The sequence below is a fragment of the Pagrus pagrus genome (genome assembly GCF_965226575.1).
Source record: "Pagrus pagrus genome assembly, chromosome: 19".
Lineage (NCBI taxonomy): Eukaryota > Metazoa > Chordata > Actinopteri > Spariformes > Sparidae > Pagrus > Pagrus pagrus.
Genome location: NC_140203.1, coordinates 4,324,946 through 4,348,989, shown reverse-complemented (window position 1 = coordinate 4,348,989; position 24,044 = coordinate 4,324,946). Strand labels below are relative to the sequence as shown.

The 24,044-nt window shown below is 42.7% G+C and overlaps 1 protein-coding gene across 2 annotated transcripts in view; it reads right to left on the bottom strand.

Annotated features, from left to right (window-relative positions):
- Positions 1 to 24,044, bottom strand: part of fibcd1b (fibrinogen C domain containing 1b) — a 110,942-nt gene that overhangs the window by 45,302 nt on the left and 41,596 nt on the right. For both annotated transcript variants that reach the window (XM_084339722.1, XM_084339723.1), the window contains 2 exons: positions 18,535 to 18,694; positions 10,532 to 10,668 (listed from right to left, as the gene is read on the bottom strand). In XM_084339722.1, coding sequence (XP_084195848.1) covers positions 10,532 to 10,668; positions 18,535 to 18,694 — 297 coding nt within the window. The remainder of the gene's footprint in view (positions 1 to 10,531; positions 10,669 to 18,534; positions 18,695 to 24,044) is intronic.

Sequence of the window (24,044 nt, the reverse complement as noted above, 5' to 3'; positions counted from 1 at the left end):
GAGTGGCTGCTGTAACATGTTTTGTCAGAGTGCCTGTGTCAGCAGGGCGCCATAAACTAAGTATTGACAGTTAAAAGTCTCTTGTGCTCTACCTCTCCAGTCAAGGGAACCCTTTGACAGTTTTACAGAAAAGTGAGACCAAAAAAAAAATCTATGCAGTAAAGAATCAGAAAAAAATCGCAAATGGAAATGCAAATGTTTGAGTTGCAGCCACAGACGAACGTTGAAGTTAGGTAAATGTCCAAACAGTCTTATCGTGAAAATCTCCAATCGTTAATGACCATCTCACCCGACACTTGCAAAAAGGGCTATTGCATTGGCGTGATCACATTAAGCCCCCCTGTAATCTCTGCAGTAGATGGAGGCTACTTAACAAGCTGCCTTAAGCTCTTCAGCAGGATTTCTGTCAACTACCGGGAGCCCACAGCGTGCACAGACGGACACCCTGACTGACAGACCAGAACACAGGGAAGAATCAACACAAGCACTCCAAAGCTGATTGGGGGAGATTTACAATCGCGCCTGTGACTGGGTGGAAAATAGGAAACGTGCCAATAGCTTGTTAGCTCCTGGCATGTACACACGGTGCGCACACCATGTTTATATGTTTGGTGCTTTGGCAACAGATGTCACTTGGTACCACTGCTCTATCCTGACTAACTGAAGATAATTGGTGAAATCTCCGAGTGTGATTACGCACCAACACTGAAGTGAGAAAACACAGAGATAAAGAAGAACACATATACAGTGTAGTGGAGGAAGCACTGAGCACAATACACTAATAAATGAATGAGCTCTGATGCTAATAGAAATCAGCTCCAAAAGCTGCCTCACACCTCCGTTCATAGCTTTAAGACAGATCAAAACAGACTGGCAGAGGAATTGCGAACAATTTGATTACATTGTTAAGAATATTGATGATATGGTGACAAATTCAACACTGTCTGATGGAAGCGCTCATAAATCCACGGCCGTCTGCAGAATTGCTATCTTCAAAGAGGACTGCAAACATCTGTTGGTGAATGTTTTATAATCCTATCAGAAAGACAGATGTGCGCCGAACACAGCAGCAGCAAACAAGAACAGAAGACAAACAGAACACAATCATCCACAAACACTCGCCTCTCTCTCTCTCTCTCTCCTACACACACATGCAAACACAATTTCTGCATTTACATGTACATAGGAGAGATGATTATCCCTGGCTTTAAGCAGTAACCTGATTTTTAAACCTACAAGAAACCTGGTTTTCTTTATCGAGTTAAGAGATTAAAAGAAACCGGGTTAACAAAGATTTCTGCTCGGGGTTTTTCAAACATTTATTTATTTTTTTATCTGTGCGTGGGCACGATAAAGACCCGGTACAGGGACAGATAACAAGACTCTACAGGGGAAATTTGATTAAAATCTGTATTCTTCAATTGAATTCATTTATTATTAACTATAAATTCCATAATTTATCTATGAATTCATTATGTATCTTTAAAATATGTACTTATTGACCATTTTTCCAAGTCTCTTTTTAATTTGAACCACATCGATGGATTCATATTTCATTTGTAAATTATATTTATAATACATCATTTTATTGCAGATTGAAATGAAAAAAACATGTATTACTTCATAATTTGTCTATTTACCTACGGATGAATAAATTAATTTCCAAACAAATCACACAAGGAATTTCACTGTTATTTCTCTTTTCCCCTGACAGTTGTTGTCCTCCGTTGACAACAAGCTCATAATGACACAGCTCACATTCTGATGTTTAGCAGGTGTTATGTTCACCGTGTTTATCAGCTTGTAAGCATGCTAGCATTTGATAATTAGCACTTACCACAGAGTAGAGCTCAGTAATTTGGCAGATATTTTCTCATGGTGATCATTTCAGTAGTTGGATTGTTGAGACATTAAATTCAGAACCACAAATGTCACCCTCATGGTGGTACTTGAGGAAAAAGTCAGCGACTCATGACAGTCTGTTGACAATATTGGCTGGAGACCATGTATGATATTTGGAGCAAATTCACCCAGTAGATGTTGAGACTGAAGAGACCTGCTGGTGGCGCTAGAGCAAAGCTGTCCAATGGGGCCCGCCTGCCAAACACAGCCTGCCATTAAGTTTGATTTGGCCCGCCAAATGTTTAAAATATACACATATAAATCAACTAAAATGGATGATGAATAAAACATAAATAAAATGTGTTATGTTGTTTCATTTTTGTGAGATGAAAATGCTTTTTCAATCTCTGAATTTGTAGGAAGTCTGATTATAAATCACTTTTAATGATCTCAGCAGGGCTGGCAGGGAGACAGCTCACAAAGGAAGTCAGTCAATTAAGGGAACTGATCCTAGAACCAATTTTTCATCATAACAATGCAGTACAATAGGTGCTTGCTTTTGGCCCATGGCCCGCCATTGATTTTTTTAGTTTTAGCCCTCCAAAGTAAAAAATTTGGGCACCACTACGCTAGAGGAACAGCCAGAAGACCGTCAACGTTGTTGGATGGATAGACTTAACTCTACTCTTAATGGTAATTCATGGACCAAAGTGGTTCACCATCTGTGCTACATTTCCATCTCTGAAGCAATGCTGCTTGCATGGCTAAAACAATAAATCAAACACAGAAAATGTAAAGAAAATGCTTCAGAAACATGGCAGGCATGTTTATTTTGCATTTAAATGAAGTGACCCAGACTGCTTTAGCTCTAACTACGAAAAACAAACAAATAGACATGTAGGTCCAAAAGTAGATGGAGCAACGTAAGAGTCCTGTTTGTGTGGCTGAACATGTAACAGAAAGGAAACACACAGACACTGAATGTTCCTGACGCAGCTCTCGCACAGCTGTCTGACCTTTCCTCACGTGCCATGCCCCAGCTAATGGCACAAAAGGACATATCTGACACTACGCTGGTAGACAGGTCATGCTCCCCTTCAGCAGCACAATAAACTGTCTCCTCAAGCTAGGTAATGAGGGGCGAAGAAAGGTGTCTGCATCTTTGTGCACAAGACAAAAGAAGATGTGTGAATAAACCGACAGTCAAGCACGTCGAATCTAAAAAATGTGCTTGTTTTTATCTCCTATTCTAATCTTACACTGACTCGTAAATGCTAGGAGCTTATGGGAACTTGACGTGGCGATGGATGGAGGATGTGGGATGGTTTGGAGAGGGTGTGTGAGGGATGGAGGGGGTGGTCGTTATGACGGTGTACATGTGTACACATGTTTTAATATGTGATCGAGAGTTTGAAAAGAAGAAAAAAAAAATGCATTGAGAAAAGTCTGAATGTACCCTGAAGTTTTTCACTGTCCCTGCCTTACAAAAGATTTACAACTGGAAAAAAAACACATCCGTCCTCGATTTTCTTATTTTTTTTCCAAACCAATTAACTAACAGAAATGAAATATTGAAAAGCCTGTGAGCCAGATAGAAATACAGAAAAGCCTATACCAGTACACTCTGAAACGCTCAAAAAGGCACTCCCAGCCTCTAAAATAGTGATACAACATGCGCACAATCGTACATTCAATCTCAAACTTTTACATTTCGGTTCTTAGCTGAATTGAATATTTGAGAGAGTGATTGCAGTACTTCTGATAAAAGCACCATTTGATAATGCAGCCCCACACTGCACTCTGATATATCTACTCTCATTCATTATTTAAGCCGTGGTCATTTTTAGTCCCGTCCTTTTAACAAATAAAATAGTAATAATAGAAGACGTTACCGCGAGCCGCCAGGCCGTATTTAAATGCCATTTGAAATCTCTTTTTGCCGAATGCCAGTGGACCACATGCCCAGAGGATTACTCCATCTGAGTGAGGGGCTTGTGTGAATACATATTTTAGTGTGTGACTGCTCTAGCACACATTTACTGTATGTAGACATGCACGATCCTTTTGATTGTACTGTATATAAGGTGTTACTGTCCTACTGCTGAAGTGAGTCGGATGCGTGGTGTGTGTGTGTCTGTAGGTGTGTTTTGATGGGGGCTGGGGGCCCAGTAATGACAGCTCTTTTTCTTTTCATGCCCTTTCTGCTATCTTCCCTCCCACGTCTGTGGTCGAACAGTCTCCAGGGCGCGAGTTATGACAGTGGAGAAATACTGACCAATTTCCTCTGACAACCATCCACATCAACCTGAACTAATGTCTCTTCTCTGCTCTTCTCTTCTGTATTACTTGTTCCCAACTCCCCCAGCATTTCTCACGAAATTGTTTCCTTCCATTTAAAATTTAAAAGGTTTGTTTACGAGTCCTCTGCTGAACAGAGTGGTGAATACACTCGCTAATCTTAAAATTCTTTACCCGAACATGTTACTTCCTTTTAAGAGATATTGCTAAACTCACTGTTGCATCTCAACTGGAGCTAGAGTTTGGTCACTCGTGTCTTTGTATCCTCCTGACTGGATCGCTCTGATTCCCTTTTTCTACAAATGGTTTCAGAGTGCTGCTGCAGGGTTGTTGACCAGGCCGAGCCAGGATGACTCACTTAATGCTTACGTTACCTTCTTTCCCGTTTAGTTTATGATTCATTGTTCTGATGTATATAGACCTGTTTACATCTCTGACTTTTCCCATCCTGACACATCTTCATACCTACGTATATACTCTAAAACCAACATATATCACCCAAGACAACACGACTATTGCAGCGTACCAGCGACAGCAGACCGGACCTTCATCGTCCCACTTTGTTTGGGGTTAGGCACCAAAACTGGTCTCCTGAGTGAAAGTCCCGTGTTTATTTGACCCACCTGTCCAACACCTTCCAGGCTTTGTCGCTCTTTCTGCTACTTCTCCTGACTTCCTCTTTTGCTGCTGTAACAATTACGAAAGTCACCAGAGGTTACTGCCTGACAAGAAGCGCAGCTGTGGGTTGTAATAAGCTGCTTGCACAGTCGAACTATATGGTCTTTTTCCTCATGAAAGGCTCGTCCTGTTCAACCCCATATCACCGGGAGATCTCCTCGGTCTTCTCCCTCGCGTTCGACTAAAGAACTAAAATGATCGTGCTTTTAAAGTGATGTCTCTCCGACACTGAAGTGTTTTGTTTTTTTGCAGTCTCTGTTGACACCCTCAAAACGCAGCTGCAGACTGGTTTTCGTCTCGCCTGGTGCTGTCTAGTGTTTGTACTTCAGTGAGATTTTAAAGTTATGTTGTTGGTTATGTAACATTGTTTGTTTTGGCTGTTTTTAGTCTTTTTTTCTATGTTTTATTCTTGTGAAGAACTTCGTGCAGTTAAGCTGCTGCACTTAATAAACTTTACTTACTTACTGATCTACATGCTGTAAAGACATCAGGTTTAGATCGATCCGACACACCACAGTGTGGAACAGGATCACACATACAACCAGAGTCAGTGAACATACTCACCAATGTCAAATAACACAGCATCTACCATTAGCTAGTGGTCATACCAAGAACGTAGCGGCTAAACACCTGTGTTAAGTGTACTGCATTGAGAGATGGTTCAGCTGTAGTGACGACTGCATCCTCCGTCGACCTCAGCTCTACTCAAGATGCACAGCTGTGCCTCAATTTGAGTTTCCCCGACTCCAACAGCTGACAAAATGACTGTAAGCTTCAAATCGATCTACATATTTTCCTACATGCTATGGTGTTTATTGTCTCCATGCAGCTCCATAAAGCAGACACACAGCAGATCTAGCACGCCTTCTGAGTCTAAAATAAACATCTGGCACTCAGTAGCTATAGCTAGCAGAGCAGAGCTATAGCTACAGATAGCTTTCCCTTGTTTGCTTCTTACTTTTGTATGGCTTCTTCACATAAAAAGGGAAAAATAGCGACATATATATGTGATCTATGAGTCACCATACCCTAGAGATGTTCTTCCCCATTTTCATGTGATTTTAGGGATGTTGGCAGCAACTCATATTATGCATTACAGACGTACCCATACAGCCAAGAAAACCTGGGTTAGCATGCTATGGATGCTCATTACTGTTGATTTGTCTGCCTCTTCAGCAGCACATCAGGACTACTTAAACCATACATTTTCCTTTTATAGTCCCGCTTTTCTTTCTCTCTCTTCAAGAACATGACAGGCGTGGTACACGATGATGTCTGGGGGGGGAAACAATCCTATCTTACTACTTAGAAAGCTATATATGAGGCAGCATATGCATTTATTTAGAGATATAAGAGAATTAGAGTTATTTATAGTGGATGATTGGGTGAAAAGGGTGTTTTATTCAGTTTACATCATACATTGACTGGTTTTAAAAGAGCTAAACCTTATCGGACATTGTGACAACAGTGGATTTTGATACTGTAGACACATGAACATCCGTCCTCCGAAAGGTCAGCGTTGAATGATGCTACAGTTCTGCCGATCGACATCTAAATCCAAGTCCTGTTCTCTTCCCGTCACGATTACTTAAAACAGCCGCATTATCCCCAGACTCCCCTGAGGGCTACCTTTTTTTACTGCAAATACAATAAAACAGAAGGATTTAATCGCAGGTCATATCGGTTTTAATGCATTTCAGAGCGTGGTGAAGGAAAATGAAAATTGCTATTCCCCCTATTGTGCTTTTTTATCTGCGTATCTCACTTTCCCTCCCTCTCCCCTAGACGTCGGTTTCTAATGTTTCCATCAGGCCCTCTCTTCTTCCTCCCTCCAGAGTCGCAGACTCTCTCCTCTCCTCTGTTCCCTCCCTCTTCCAAGCCAAGACGCTCATCTCTCAGTCTGTCTGCAGCACTCTCTGCGACGGCGCTACGGTGTGTCAAAGTATGCTAATGAGGTGGCAGCATATGGCTCATTCCTTATTTAAGCTCAGGCATCACAGACAGTAAGACACTCAGCTCACCGAGCATTCCCGTCGTCTCTACCTGCCCTTGTTGGAGTCGTACCGCACGCTGATCTCTTAATGAGGCTCAAGCGTTATCACAATCAGCTCGACACACCAGGAAGGATAAGTAACTGCTGCATTATCACTTCAATCTGAGCTGCGATGTAAATCCGTTTATAGGACAATATGCAGAGCCTCAACTTAACACCCGCGAATTGTGTGAGGAAGGACGGAAACTCGCACTTACAAGCTATTTCCGTGTCGCCGCAAACACTTCTTATAATACAAACATTAATTGATGCACACACACACACACACACAAACACAAACACACACACAAGCATCTCCCCACTGACAGGCCGGTATGCAGCTCTATTCCATCATGCTGTGCTAAGCACTCTGTCACCCTGACAGTCTCGTTTTATTTGATGATAAGAGGCTACGACCTTGCCTATCTCACACAGTTAGTCACCGATTTAGAAGTGCACACACACACACACACACACACAGTTCACTGTCATGCCAATAAAACAGTGACTTGAGCTGAAGTTTTCCGTGCATGTGTCTGAAGGGGAAGTGCAAAAGAAAGTGGGCTGAATGGGATAACGACACCATTTAGCTCGTATTATTATTATTAACCTCGGCAGGTGGCATTAATGGTTGTTTAACAGTACAGAGGAAGGTACGGACAAACACATTTGCACATGCTTATCGCCAAGAATTGTGAGCAATGATGCTCACAGGTTTGAGGAATCATTTTTTACACATGATTCAAAGACATTTTTTACACTTTTATTACATTTTCACACATTCAAGGACGGAAGTCTTACTATGTCCATCCTTCTGAAGTCTTTAAGATATTCATCAAAACGTTGTCAACGAGAGCATCACAGCCACAGGCTGAAAGAAGATGGCAGATGTTGATTGTATAACTAAATGCAGTGGATGTATTTAGTCCGTTAAAGCACTCAGGGATGCTGGAAGTGAGTCACAGTCGGGGGTGCTGGGAGGACAGTCTATACAATGACATCGAAGTGAATGTGTGACAGTCATGTTTTTGGATTAATTTGCATATCCAGGATACATTATATATAATAGTTATGAACAACAATTGACAACATTTTGAAAACTTTTTTGGACTATAGCAGGCAGCAACATCCTTCAGGTCAAAGCGGCTCAGTGCAACACAGTCATCGACAGCGATTAAGAGGGAGTGAAATTCCCCAGACTCCCTTGTAAAATCACTCAATTTCGTGAGTTGTTGAGTCAGGAGACACTTAACAAACTTTGTGAAATGCTGACTGTGACAGATTCTGAATGATTTGGGCCTTCTTGTAAATTCGGCAATGTTATACCGTAAGTTATTTCTCTCCTTCAATGATTGTGTCGATTTTGTCCCAGTGATGTACATACACATACACGTCCCGATGCATTCAAGAGACAATGCCCACGATGATGATCACAATACAGCGGTTCTATGCTAATCGATACATTGCGAGACAATCGTCTAATGATACATTATTATATCTGACTAACTGAAGAACACAAAATACTACTAAAAGTGCAAACTGCAGGAATTATGTGTCTATTCACCACATTGTGCTGTTAGTTTCCCTAAATTTCACATGAATTAAGATGAAATAATGTATAAAAAAGTGTTTTAGCCAAAAGGTTTAGAAGTAAACACGTTAAAGGAAGGATACAACTATGCCTCAGTAAAATCTGTATAAATTCAATCAAGTTTACACAACAAGGAGTTATAAATGAGTGACTCTGGTAAGTCAGACTGGCAGGGAAGCGATACCATATATAGTCATATCCATATTTTGTCTCATCCCTACTCGAGACGCACAACGCCAGGTGTGAACTGCCAGACTTGGAGCTTTTCTTCTTGTGATTTCCGGAGGACGCAGGCGTTTCACAGGAACGTATATGATGCTGATCTGTCTGTTTGTCACTGTTAGCAGAGACTCCAGTCTGCAGTGTAGCACATTCACTTCACTGAGTGACATTAGGCTCCGTGATCAAAGAAAGTTTTTACATCGTGTGAACACTTCTGTTCATATTCCAACTCTTGCTCTGTCATGCACGTCCACATTACTCTCTCTCTTCCACTCCTGCAAGTCTGCATCAGACTTATTCACCGTTTTAGCCCGACTGCCTACATCCACGCTTTTCATGCAGCTTGCATCATTTTTGCATGAAGAAACCCAGAAATCATTTCCATAAGAGCTCATTGTATAGACTTTGCAAATCATTCCCTGAAGCCTTTTTCTTAAACATGAATCCAAACGCTTCACTAAAATGTGTCGCAACCTGTAAAAAAAGTGAGCCGCGATGGATTCAAGCAGCTGAAATCTCAAACGGTAAGCGTCACAAGGCCTCAGTTCTCTATTAAGAACCGCTCTGCTTTCCCTGAGGACTGCTGCAGAACAAAAGGAAATAAATGGCTCTTACCAATAAGATGCAGCGTTATCGTGCGAGCGTGCGAGTATGTGAGTGCACTCACGGTAAAAACACATCCAAACCACACTTCCAAATATAACTTCAAACGGCTCAGTGTCAATGTTTGTTCACCTCGCTGTCTCTCATTCCCAAAAGACAAAGCGCTTCCAGTATACAGTCTCACTTAAACTACTATGTTTACTTTAGCAGGGCCAGACAACTGACAGATGTTTGATCAAGGCAGAAAACGCACACTTAGAGACACTGTACGTATCTGTTTCCGTGTTAGAAGACAAAATCTATCTCCAAAATATTATTATACAAAGACAAACAATGCAAGGCTTACTAAATCAAACCGTAAACAGGTCAGACAGTAACAACTATAAAAGGAAAAAGTTCCCTTTTTTCTTGATTGTTTGAAGCGTGACAACTTGGTTTCGCACATAACAAATGGAAGCTGTATTTTTTATGAGGCCGGTGAGCGCGTTGCCTCGCCCGTACAGTGCTGTAAGTCACCCCATCTTTGTATCAGAAAGGAAAGACATCTCCGCATCAGCACATATATTAGATTTACGATCAGCTGTCACGATAACAGCTTACACTTGGTTTTGAATCTCTACCCTTGTGATTATGGAGCCATTTACCTAGCCTGCTAAACAAAAAAAAAATGTCACCGTGATTCATTGGATTGCATTTCAGTGTTCTCGTGCCTCTCGGCTTTTGTTTTACTCCTTTTATTCATCTTTTCTCCCGTCGTTTCTACCTGTTGACGCTCTCGCTTTGGATGTGACTAATTAATATTCTGCCTCTCTAAATGAATAAAAAAAAACACAACATAAAAAATAATGGACCGTCTTCAAACGGGTCCGCGTGAAACTTAAGTGCTTTTAAGATCTCCCTTCGTCTCTCTGATAAAACTTTGATGAGACCTTTTCAGATTGATACACGAGGTTCCTGAGGCAGTACAACTGTAATCACAGCAGGCGTCCCAGAAAAACAGTGTTGAACCTCGTGTACTGGATGACTCTGATTTGAATGGAGCTGGTGTTCAGTGAATCGCTCTCATTCTTGGGTCATTTAGTAAATAAAAGCAGTTTTGTAAAAAGCAGACGTAGTAAAAAGGGCCTTCGCTTCCCTTCAATTTCCCTCTTTTCATCTTGATTATAACCCAGCTGAGGAATGCAGCTTCCAGTCGATGCGCCGTGCAGCTTAAGAGCTTTGTCGACCGTAATAAGTGCATGCGTGTGCGTCTTCCTCTGACTCACCGTCCAGCCACCTCCGTCTGTGGTCATATCGCAGTAGACCTGGAAGCCAGCAGGGTGGTGAACAGGAAACACGGAGTAGATGCCATCCTCTCGCTGGCCGCTGGCGTACAGGTCACCGCAGTCACGGGGACGCGAGCCTAGGGAGAGGTGAAAGTAAGGGAGACATGAAATAAATTAGCTGTGGTTTTCATGGGGAGTGTTTGGAAGCGGTAAAGTCGAATCGTTGAAAAGAAGATGAGGAAAAAACATGAGATAACACACTGGAGGCGCATAGGTACAGTAAGCATGAAGGCACAGTTATATATGTGTGAAGTCATCCTGTCAGAGTGGGATCTGGAAGTGTTAGCTTACTCAGTTTTCTCAGCTATTTCCCCCCCGAAAGGCTGGCTCTAAACGAGGAGGTAGACAATGGCTGTGTTGCGAGTGGAAGGCACAAAAAAAAAGATGGATGACGAGATGGATGGGCGGGTGATGGATGACACAGCGGGACAACAGAGTCTAAGTGCGGCAGAGATAAAAAAAAGAAGAAGAAGAAGAAACTTGGGGAATAAAAGGCGGAATGCAAGTAGGTCGAAATGAAGACGGAAAGGCACGAGGGTGGAGCGCAGACGTGATGCCGCAGAGAGGAAGCAGATTTACAGCACGGAGACAGAGATTTGAGATAACGCGAGCTGTAGGAAAATAGAGGAAACAAGACATATGTGTGTCAGAGGGGGAAGAAGTGTGGCTTAGTGATGAGACGCATACAGTGCATTTTAGTGGTAAAACACAGAGACAAGAGACAGAAAGAGTGGCGAGAGTGTATAACAGACAGGCAGACAGACAGACAGGGAGAGAAATCGGGGAAAAGTTAGTGCCGGGGAAGAAGAGAGAGGCGGCTTGTAAGCTACAGCCGAGCGAAACAGTAGCACCCTTGTCTCTGACTGCGAAAAACCCGTCTTACACAAGGGATACAAAATCTATTCCCCGGGAAGCCGGAGAGGAGCCCTCTGATGAGGACAATGTCATAGATTATGCATGCCAGCCTACCACCGGGTCAAACTCCTGAATTTAAAACAGCCAGGAGAGTTCTTGAAAAGGCCATTCGAGATTTTTTTTTTTTTTTTTACAGTCCCTACACCATACGGAAATGTTTGATCCCCACAAAGCTTTTCCAGTTTTCTTCGTGTAAGGCTCGGCTGCTAAGCTCCGACTTTCATCACCATCACACATAAATGGTAGAATTTCTCAGTTCTTCTTTTCATTACAGGGAAACCGACACTGTCGAGGTTCCACGGGACATTAAAAAAAAGAGACCGTCCTCATTATTTAAAGAATTGGCTTCTCTTTAACAAGGGCTTTCAAAGTTTTTCAGTTTAATGATCCCTTGCAGCAGAGAGATTGTTCTTCCAAAGGACCTCCCGCCACGATCACACTAATACCTCCAGGTCCACTCCGGCTTAGCTCGCTTTACGACTTTGTTTGCACACAGTTTAACACAGATTCTCTGGTCCTTTAGGTGCTGATTTGCTTCACAATCCACACATTTCCATTCCAGAGCTGAACGATGGTGTTATTCTAAGGAGATGGACAAAAAATTACATTCTTACAGCCACAGATTGTCACAGTTCCCCGTTCCAGTGATGTATCGTGCATCGTTTCTGTGACAGCCGCTAATTCTTATTGTTATTTTAGAGCCTCAGTCCATCATCAGGGTTTCCTGCCTTCATTTGTAACCTGATTACCACTCTCACCTGTGCACCTGTTTTCCAAGCTCTCCAACATACACAATATATACCGGCCACTTTCCCACAGTTCCCCGCCAAACTGTCTGTTGTGCATTGTTGCCTCTTGTCGCACGCCCCATCTGTATCCGGATACATTGTATGGATCCACGTTCCTTTGTGTTTACAACTGGTGTTAAATAATCATTCTCAACTCTCCCCACATTTTGATCAGATCCCAACATGCTAATGAGGTATACAGGGCCGGCGGACTTGTCAACAAACACGCGGCATGCCAAGAAAATGGAGGCGGTGCCGTGGATGGGCATCATTATGTTTTAAATCACTTTCTGCAGGGAACACCAGCTGCTGGTACTTCTTGTACCCCTGTACCCGGGCTCGGTTAAGATTGGCAGAGTTAAGCTTTTTTGAATTTGCTGAATTTAATGTTTTTCTTTTTCTTTCTTTCTGAAGAATGCAGCCACATTTTACAGACTGAACTCACACTTGGCTGTAATCCAGTCACAATCATCAGATGAGGTTCGGTCCATATACACCTTATCATCACATCTGTTTCTCCTTATCCAGAACAATGTCAGGCAGATTGCAAGTCAATGCCGGGTTTAAACGGCTCCTGCTCCTGTTCGCCTGTTTGGACTGACCAACTGTCGATAAACCCTGTTTTGAATAACAGAGACAAAAACTTTGTTTTAACTTTAAGCTGCTCTAAGTTTCTGGTATCCAATCAGGACAGAGAACTCCACTAAAGACAGTCCTGTCTGCTCAGGGGGAAGACGCTGAGAGCAGGATCCTCCTGTACTGGTACCAACACTGGCAATGTAGGAACACACATGAAGGCAAGAAAGAGGCAAAGAGAGCTGCCTTGTTAGTGATTGCTAACTGCAAGACGGACAGGAAGTTAGCTACAGTGACGACAGCGCGTACAGCAGCTTTGATTGCCCGAGTCCTGTGTTTAAGTCCATGGGTTGCATGACTAATCCTTTGCATCGCCTATAGATAAGGCACATAATGACAGAGCATAATTGTATTGCTTGATCATCCCGCTGGGGGACACTTAACACACTCTATTATTCTATACTTTTCATACTGTCGACAAATCCCATCAAAAGACCAAAGCCCGAAATGTGTCTGCTTCTGGCTTATTAAAGAGCTAAATATCTTGTGTCACAGCACGTTTGGTAAAATGAAAAGTAACATGAAACGTGACTCAAACTGGATTAAATGTGTGTTTGCTGAGAATCTGGTGCAATATTGAGAATTCATGGCAGCAGGACGTCTCGAAAGAATCCTAGTGTTTACAGGATGAAGAATCACACACTAACACCTGTTGGCAGGGTCATTTATTTTTGTTTTTTACCCCCCACACATATTCTTTAGAGGAAACAGTGAGTGTTGAGTGATGTGTGGTTTGGTTTAGGTGTGTGTTTGGGGCTGGATGGGACGTCTGAGGAGAGTATCTCCTCCGAATCTCATCAGTTTGGCGGCGAAACCTTTAGTCACATAACAGCCAAGCACATCCAGCCAACACTGATCATCTAGGGGGGAAAGCACAGTTTGTTTCCAACCCTACACTTTGTCCTGCATCGAACTGCTTTTCTCTGTAACACTACCACTAGTATTCAGTTTTATACTATAAAGCTGAATAATTAATGCGGCAGCAACGATAACGGTGATGAAGGAATCTACCAAACGTCAAGCCGATACTTGCACTTGCATCCAAAACAGAAATGGACTTCCACTTGCCGCTCTGCCACAGTGCAACGCAGTCAGGGTGTCCAAGGGCCGAGAGGAGCTACTTCCACAGTGGATTCTCTCCAACCCTGAAACCCTGCTGCTGTCAGAGCTGAGAGGGGCTTCACTGCTGTCAGGTGTGGATTCATGTCACTTTGAGGATCTAATATTTCCTTATGGGAATCCAATGCAAACAGTACAGAGATGAATACTTCAAATATTCACAGGCACAGTGGGACGGCCAGGCAGTCAGAGATATTCGTGGCTGTGCGCGATACTTAAACATGTATGCACACAGCTGCAGAGACATATTGACACCACCATCCCCTCTAGACCCCTAAATATTATAATTAGGCCATAAACACGTAATGTGAATGTGACATGAGATTCTAGGTGCTGTATCGTAGGCAACTGGTTTCAGTTTCTTGTAGACGCCTCACCTCTCATCCAAGAGGCTTCTTCAGTTCTAACTAACTGGAGGGGAGTTGCAGGCGATTAAACCCTGTGTGGGAGTGTCCTTACAGAGCCGTTAGGGCCACTTGTGGGTCGTTGACCTGACCGGCCTTCATGTGGGTTGCTAGGGCCAGGTGGGCCACAGGTGTGAATGGTAAGTAGCTGGTTTTGAGCCCTCTGAAGGGTCCTTGTGGCCCCATGGCCTTTCACGGTGGAACCCAGGGGTAAGCTGCAGCGTCTCATCTCTTTCTGCATGTTCTGTCATACTTTCCATACTTTCAGCTGAAGGGCATTCCTCCCAAAACCCCAATCGAAACACGTCTAGTCACCTTCGATACAGCACTTAACCATGACCTGGATGACTGAGAACCTTCATCATATTTGGTGCAGCGGTCAGTAACTGGCACACTGACCTCTGTCAGAATAAAAACACATGTGTTAGTAATAACCCATTGCAGGTATCATATCATCTTTCAGTCTGGTGATATTTTAACTCATCAGACAGATATATCAGATATCTTAACAACAAAATGCTAATCGTAAGATCTGTGATTTCTTAACAGATCGCCAAAAGCACCTTAGCCCACACAAGAATTGCATCACAACAAAAACAAGGATATATTACATAATGAATATACATGGGCATTTACAGAAGACATCTTTTGTGATGAGCACTGATGCTTTTTGTTGTTTTCGTAGCTGTACTCTGGTTCAGTGCAGATGCCTTTGATGAAATGTCAAGGCTGTGCAACGCTCACTTGCCGCCGGCTACTTTGTTGTAGCTTGTCCTGACTGTAGCTCTTCAGAGCAGGAGGAGTAGAAACCTGCACAGAACTACACTTCAAGGAGGATTAAGCGGAGTAGATGAACATGTGGGCATAATCCTAAATGTGCAGGTCTGTTTTTCTTGTTGTTTTTATGTTACTCTATTTGTTTCTTCACATGTATAATCATATTACACACATATCAGAGAACCCAGCTCAGAGAATATGTGAAACACTGTCCATGGTGCTGAACTGTGTTTACTGGTCGGTCAATTAATCTGAATATTGCACAGTTTTACCGACTCTCAGGTAGCCTGAGGGTCTGAACTGTAGTTCAAGCAGCGATCATTAATAAATCAAACATTCCTTAGAACCTGAGCATCATTTTCATTGCAAAATAGTTTTTAGAGGCCAATTACAAATCAATTCATTAAAGATTTATTTTAATTAATTAACTCTTGGATCCAAACTACAAACTGAGCCACAAAGGGGAGATTAGGGTGTCATATCCTGCTCCCTTAGAGAGTGGGATGACATCAGGTCAGGTAGTTCAGCTGTGAGGACAGGAGCGGGTCGAACTGATGCCGTTTTATGGACATCTTAAAAAAATGCCAGTTGAGGAAAAGGCCTAGGGTTGAAGTGACAAGGCTGCACAGCCAGTGACTGCGGGTCGAGTCTGCGTTTCAGCATTTTGTCAGAAAACCACTGGATGTTTTTGACGAGATCTCAGGACATCTCCAGCTGGTTTGTGGCAACAAAAACGGGCATTTTAAGCAAACACATGATGGTTTTTTGTGCCTTACCAGAGCATAAGCACAACAGTGTGACGAGAGAAAAGTTTAAAATTGAATCTAAAGAAAAATAAAGTTGCAGCATAAAGAAACGTACATTTTGAACTTATCTGTGGTTGGTTTTGCAGAAAACATACTTTTCCAACATTTCGTTCTGGCGATGGGGTTGCATTTCATTCAGTGATAGAGAAAGTAAACAAGATATTTATTCTCCTGTATTCTCACATCAATAAATTCGAGCCTTCAGCTTGAGCCTTATGTATATCCCGCAGTCCAGCGTGCTGTCACTGAATCTGCTTTGTGCGATGGCTAATGAAAAGGTCTGCATTTTCAATTAACTCCCTATACCCAAAAAGATTATTCCCTCAATAATTCATGTGCATTTTTTATTTTCTTTAAAACTTTAAGATGCACACTGACTTTTGATTAGTTTTTCGTAAACACATTCTTTCTCTTGCTCATCTAGGTTGTAAAAAAAAAACAACAAAATCTCAACAATGAGCTGTAATCCCTGACAGACAGCTGACTGAACTGGACACCTGTTCCCAGGAGGCTCAGTGAGAAATAATGAGAACGGGAGCAGCAGAGGAGCTCCACAGCCACAGCGGGGTTGACGTAATCGCCATAACAACCTTGTGCCGGATGCTGACTTCACCATGTTTTACAGCAAAATAAAAAAACAACATAGAGCTCATACATAATTATCTCTTATTATGGACACTTTCACAGTGATTGTGCCTAATCAACATAATAACCCAAACACATGTATCATCTTAAAACAAAAAAAAACAACACCCTTGCAATAAATATCACCTTTTAATATTCATTCTGAGCAGTGATGTTGCATTGCATCATATTGTGAGGTGTTCTTGTAATTGCGTTTTTCTCCATATAGTGCACATACGGGGGGGAAATGCTATCCAGCTCATAAATTAACTAATGACTTCCTTAACAATGGGGAACAATATTGTTTCTGTCTGTGCCGCTGCTAACCATTAATACAGAGCCAGGAGACAGGAAATTAAAATAAAGCTTGAAGAAATTATTCCACTATTGAACTTTAATACCTACTGTGAGATAACAATTCTGCAAAGATCTAAGGGACAACGTCTCTATCAATTGATTTATAATTCATCGCCCACCCACAACTCTGGCGTGTTTCAAGTAGCTGTTTACTGATTGCTTCAGATAATCCAGTTAAGGCAAGAAAAAGTCTGGAAGGTGATTTTTTTTTTTTCCAGGCGTAAAACTGTGAGAAGCAGACGACGGACCCACTGGTGCAAATGTTCAGCACCACGGACAGCGTCTCAGCCGGCCCTGTGAAAAGCATGCCTCTCCAAAATGTTCACTTCTGAAGAGAGAGCGGCTCTGCTTCAGCTTTCTGAGATCATTTAGTGGATGTTTGAATAGTTTATGTAGCTAGGAAGAGAGGAGTTAATATGTGTTTCTGATTGTAGTACGAGGAAGTGCGTCCACTCAGAGTTGCTGTAAGGCTGGAGTTGCTCACCACGTCCCACCGTCACCCTGACAGCAACCTCCAACTGTCTTGTCGAGCCAAGAAAACTGTCTCCCACAACCAGAGGAAGGACCAGACGAGCTCTGGGCATACATCCCGGTGCTGATTTTGAATTATTGATGTAAAGGTTTGGTCGGTCTCATCTAACGGGTCTTTATTTGACTTTAGGTAGACTCTAGACACAATTATGTCTTTCTATTTAAGAGTAAAAATATAACACTTGCACAATATAGAATATAGAAGAGGAGCATTATAGGTTAAGAGGGTAAAATCACGCATAATCAAACCGTTATAAAGCCGATAAAAATCCCAGTTCCTTTGATCAAAAGTAAAACCAAAAGCTTGGAAACCCTCCTCCACCCTCCGCCCTCGTGCTTCCAGATTTATGAAGCAGTTACCACGCTCTCAAGTTGTTGCCGCTCACACAAAAAACATGAACACTCCGTCTTACTCTTGTAATTGTACTCCGTGTACGTGAGCGGCCTTCGCTCTGTGCTTCTTGGCTACCTATGCAAGGCATGTCCGACAGGGGAATGCCATAGGGTATACCGCGGCTGGTTTAAAAGCCTTCCAATGGGTTGATGCCTCGGGCCTTTCTCTGCCTCTCAGCAACACAGCCCGGTGGACCTGCAAGTCATTTCTCATGTACAGTAAAAAAAAAAAAAAAGAATCCACATCTCTACCAAGGCCACTGGATAATGTGGATGAGATGTAGCCCAGGGAAACATACTGATATCGCCAGGAAGAGGTCGGGTTGAATGAATATGTGGTAAGATGGATGACAGACAGACCACACTGGGATATAATTTTACAGACCTATGGAGTCGGGCTTACAGACTGTGGGATCACGACACCGTGCAGAATACAGTGGAAGAAGGTCAAACATATAGGTAGCCAGCGATGTGTGAATTATATATACAGAGAAAGAGGGACTAACTGAATATCAGACGGACAAATCTACGAGGCAAAAGTACAGTTTGGCCTGACAGGTAGAGACAGTCGAGCCACGCCTCATTTCTCTCACCGTTGGAGCAGCCCTTGAGACGGGCCCCTCTGACCGGTGCCCTCTGCAGGTCGGCCTTGACGCGAGCTTTCAGGCCCACGTTCTCCTTCTGCATGGCGTTGAGAGCGTCGCTCACCGAGTTCACCACCTTCACCATGTTGATCTGGCTGTCGGACAGCAGCTGCAACACACACAGAGGGAAAAGAGAATGCACATTTACATTTATGAACAATGTCATCATACCAAACATCAAGCTTTTTATACTTTACATCACTTCTGACCATTTCTCAGAGTCAGAGGGTTTTTACAACCTCACGGACGGGCAGTGCTCTCCATTTATTTCACAACATTATAAAAAAATGGCCTATCAGACACATAAAACTTTATTTAAATTGATCCTATTTATGGCTGCCGTTTATTTGAGTGCAACGATTTAATATGTTTACAGTCTCTATTTAGGAGTTAGCATTGTCTTGAATTCACAGGAAGCAATGAATGCATGTACAGGACAGAATTTGCAAGGCAGAAGCCGACAGAGGGATATATTGCTTGTCATTTTTTTGCATGAGTCATGTCAGGAAAGAGCAGAATGACCTTTCCCAGAAGACACGAAAGAAATAAGGCAAACACATGAATTTCTTGTCTTCTTCAGCTGTATATCAAAGCACATTTGTTTTTTTTCCCCCCGGTGATAAATAACCATATCACTTCAAACAGAAGTCTGCGAGTTATATTATAAAGTTCTTAGCGTTATCATCAGCAAGCACAGGTGTTCAAATCCACCAGAACACAAACCTTGAGGATTAAGACTTTAAGATAAGTAATCCAAAAACAGTTTTTTTTTGCCTTTGATTTTCTGTCAGAGTTACATCATATTTGCAAAGCAATGAGCCTGCAAGACGGGACTTATTCTCCCCTTCAGACAGCACGAGGATGAGCCAGCATTTGACATGTTGGCGCACTCAATCACAACTCCGGTTTTTACCCTTTAACCCTCGTAAAAACACTTGACCCCTTAGAGCAGAGTTAACCTTTAAGAGCCTCATATGTCATCAGCTCTCAAGCGCATATGTCAGGAGTACCCAAACCTTTTCCCTTCAAGGGCCAAAACTGAAAGTTAATGGTGGGCAACGAGCCAAAAGCAAACACCTTCTGTGTTTTATTGTTATTATGCAAAATGGTGCTCGAGTTCCAAGTCCCTTTAATTGATTGACTTCCTGCACAAAGATGAGAAAAGTTCTGAATAACAATAAGGGATCCAAGAGTATTTTTATCACCCCCCGCTCCTCCCCCAAAAAACAGCATAAACATTATTTTTTTTACGAGAAACATCTGCCGGGCCAAAGTGAACCTTATGGAGGGTAACTTTGAGCAGCCCTGGCTTCTATAAACAGACATTTTCAATATGCTGTCTTCATCTGTGGTGATTTCTCTTGCTTCCTCGCATTATCACGATGTCATTTATTATTTATCTGATGGAGATACAAAGGGATAGGCGCTCGCCATTCGTTCACAACTTCACACAAACAATCAAGTCATCAAATAGGATTGCCTGGCCACTGGAGAGATTTGTAGGCTGACGTTAGCAACCCGTGCTCCTCCTCTGGTGTCATAAGCCATCAAAGGGGGGCGGGGAACGCAACATGTAAATACGTCAAAATGTGGGACTGTCATGCACAAATCAGCAAAAACAATGTGACATTAGCTAGCTAGTCATTTAGCTATCGAGCCATCAGCAAACTATTAGCGATTGTTTTATGCTTATTGTGCAAAAGAGGATCATAACACGTAACCGGGACACCTGACCCATTAGAGTGAACATGCAAACTGGAGGGGTCGGGCTAAGTCAGGGGCAGAGTCTTTAAAAATGTGAGAAGTTTCACAATGTCCGTGTCTTTTTATTCCATGCTAGTGGCTTGTGGGTGCAGTGCTTTTCTCAGCAGCCAACTCAGGATAAAAGAGCATCCTTGAACACACCTGCAAGGACAGTTAACACAGTAGTCGCGACTGTGTGACCATGTGATGACAATGTGACTTTGAAAATATAAGTTAAGGGCGGGGGGGTGGAGGTTGAGCATAAAATTAAAACCGAGGGCTGAAAGCAATATATTTGGTATTCTTCGGAAATTGTACTAATGTATCTCAGTTTGTAGTTAATGGGCTGAAACATACAGTGCGTAACCGCTGGTCCAGTGTAGACCTTTAGGGACCTTTAGAAACACACAGGTGCAAAGAGACCACACGGTATCCTATCCCATAATGCACTCTGGCCAGTGCTGTGAAACACGAAGAGCCCTGTGGGAAGGCTGGTGATGAATGTGTGTGCTAGGCCTAGCAGAGAGCAGGGTAACCTCTCTGATCTGCTGTGGTCACTTCCTTACCTGCAGCCCTTTGTGTGCTGTACATTGTAGAAAGGTCGTTTTCACATACCGGCCTAGTTAGCCGACGCCTATGCACAGCCAGGTGTTGGGCCCCATATGTATACAAGAGCTACGCTTTTGCAGGTATGAGAAATATTCATGCTCCTCTTATTCCCTTTCTTTCATCCTCCTCCATCCTCTTTTTATCCCTATACACACTCACAAAACACACACATGACCTGCGGCGCTCCAAGACGTATAGAAGGGGGTTCAGAGGCTTCTATCAAAGGTATGTCTTTGCAGCTATATTCAGGTGTTAAAACTGCATTAGGTAGAACCCCCAGTGGCCTTTCCCTGGCCTCAATAACTATGCAACACACCTCTGAGGCACGGCAAGCTGCAATGCAATCACATTACACGGGCACTGGGGCTTTAACCCACACACACAGAGACAGAAACAACACATTTATGTACATGCCCACATGCAAGCACAAAGACAGCCATACGCACACGCGTCCATACGCTCCAGAAATGACCCACTGTGCTGAGCAGATAGAGCAAAGAAAACTGGGTTTTCTGCTTTGTGAGTGTGTTATTGTTCAAGAAGACAGTTTTTTCGTGCATGTGTGGAGGGGTGAGGCAGAGGTTTTGGTGTTTTTCATAGGGAAGACTTTTTATCTTTAAGTTTCCCTCTGACTGTGTCCCATCTCGTGTGCAAATTTGTCTTTTAGTGTTGTAATTTCATCAAAGTACACACTATATATTTGTCACTGTGTGTGTGTGTGTGTGTGTGTGTGTGTGTGTGTGTGTGTGTTTATTCAGAGGGAAAGACAAAAGCAGAGGAGTCTTAATTCCAAGCCTTGACTGACACATCAATTAGGATCATGGTGTAATTAGCTCTCATTAGGCAGCCTTAACACAAGGAGCCATGTTTTAGTGAGACAAGCTTTAAACACAAGCAAGGGTGGATTTTTCATTCCACTGAAAGGAGGGACAACAAACAAAGATTTCACCAGAGCAGCTCCTAAAGAGGACACCGAAGGTATGACTACCACTAAACTATACTGAATAACTGTAAGGTCAGTAACTTATCGGTTGTTCCAGCATGTTTAAAGATGCAGTCTACCAATATTGTGGCCTCTTGGATGCCCCTGCGGTAGATGAAACATGATAAGATGCCCTTTCCAGTGGACAAATATTGGACCGGTGCCACCCTGCATACATGTGGTGCCCCTTATTTCCCCCCCACCCCTGCCCCTCAAACATCCTGAGTCCGCCACTGGGTCATCCACCAAAAAGAAATGAAAGGGGTCAGATTAAATCAAAAATATGGTTTAATGTTCTGACGTGTCTACACTTTAACTTCAGTGAATATGACACACAACAAAGGTTGTGCTTTTGTTGGCCTTCAGCTGATGTTCAGTACGAGGTAGAGCTATGCTCCCCTGCGGGGGTAAAGTCACAGAGCAGAGACGAGTTGCCAGGCTGGAACTGGCGAGTTTAAAAAAAGTCATTCAGTCACCATCTGCTTAATACGACATCTTCACCTCGCAGACAGCGGCTGTCCAGTCAACTGGAGCCTGGAGGAGCTAATGGGAGAAGTGAGAGGAGCCGTCGAGAATTCGGGCTCTCTTTACCCCTGACTGGTGAAGCCCTCGCAAGTTTGAAAGTGATTTAAACCCTCAGGCACATTTGTACTATTCGAGGACTTCTCTTATAAGAAGGGCAGTTCAAAGCCCTTATTTCTGATCTTGTTTTATTTGATTGGAAACACTTTTAACTAAACTGTAATTCCATCTGTTTACTACTCTTGTATTTATTTATTCTATTCTACTTTACACTACGTACCGTTTTATTTCCCTAATTGCATTTACTCAAAAGTATGTTTATCTTGTATCTTAACTTTTAGCTCATGTCGTGTTTTTTGTAGAGGCCTCCAGTTCTTCTTCTCCAGTGTGGCTCGGAGGCGTCCGACTAGAAATGAAACAATTAGCCGATATATTAATTAGTCCATCAACAGATAATTAATCTACTTTTCACAGTAGATTTATTGTTTCAGTCCTTTTCAAGCTAAATCATCTTTGTTATGGTGCCAGAATGAACAGTTTTCTCTGTGACAAAACAAATAAATGCATCACCTCGTGTAGACGACATTTCAAAGACCAAGCGATTCATCAATTAACTGAAAACAATGACTTACAGATTAAGCGGTGATGAAGACAATCACTTCTTGAGGCCCTGCGTCCTACACTGTGGCAGATCTCAGAAATAAAACCTGCCAGTTGGCAGGTTAGAAAAAATAAATTCATCAAGTTGATCCCAGAAGTCCGCAGGGTACGGTCACGCTGACTGTTAACCTCAACCTCTGTTATTGTGTTGCAGCCGTTTAGCTCCCAGCCACCTCTCTGCTCAGATCTTCACATCCTGCATTTTAGGAGAACTCCACATTTATTTTCACCTTTTGGCAGCTGTGATACAGACTCACATCATCATCGTCCGACCGGACCTCCAGAGTAACTGGGTGGCTAATTGTTTTCCCTGTGTGTCGTTTCCTCCGATGTCGACAGGCTGCAGCCGAATCTGACTTTTTTAAAACCCGGAGAGTAAACTCTTCTCGATCGATACATACTTGACTTGAATCTTGTAGTGCCTCACTTACTGTATCCCCTCTGATTAAACAGTCAGAGATCCTCGATATATAAGAGGCCTCTGAAGCAAAGAAACAATGAATAAAAGATTACCCAGATGAGTGACAGAACCTTCACACACACACAGGGAGTGTTTTTCTTAGAAAAATCAGACTCATCTCATACGGAGAGTCTCTGATCTTTGACCAGGCTTTTGATTCGGTCCACGTGTGGTTTAGTGCGTGGAGGGAGTCCAGCTGTGCAATCAACGCACAACTGGACTTAAACAACTGGCACATACTGACCATATGTCTCTTTTGAGTGATGGTCCCTTATTAATTATACATTTCATTTTGTGTAATTGTGCCACTTGATATTACACATTTTACTTCCATAATATGTATTTTTATTATTTATTAAGGGGCTCTGAGTAACATTAGCCTGTGGACGATTTGTTTAAGTGGTTTCATGCTGCTGGGCTCAGGATTTCTTTGTGAAGGACGGTTCAGATTGTCCCGCGACAGTCCACATTCTCAAGTGTGTC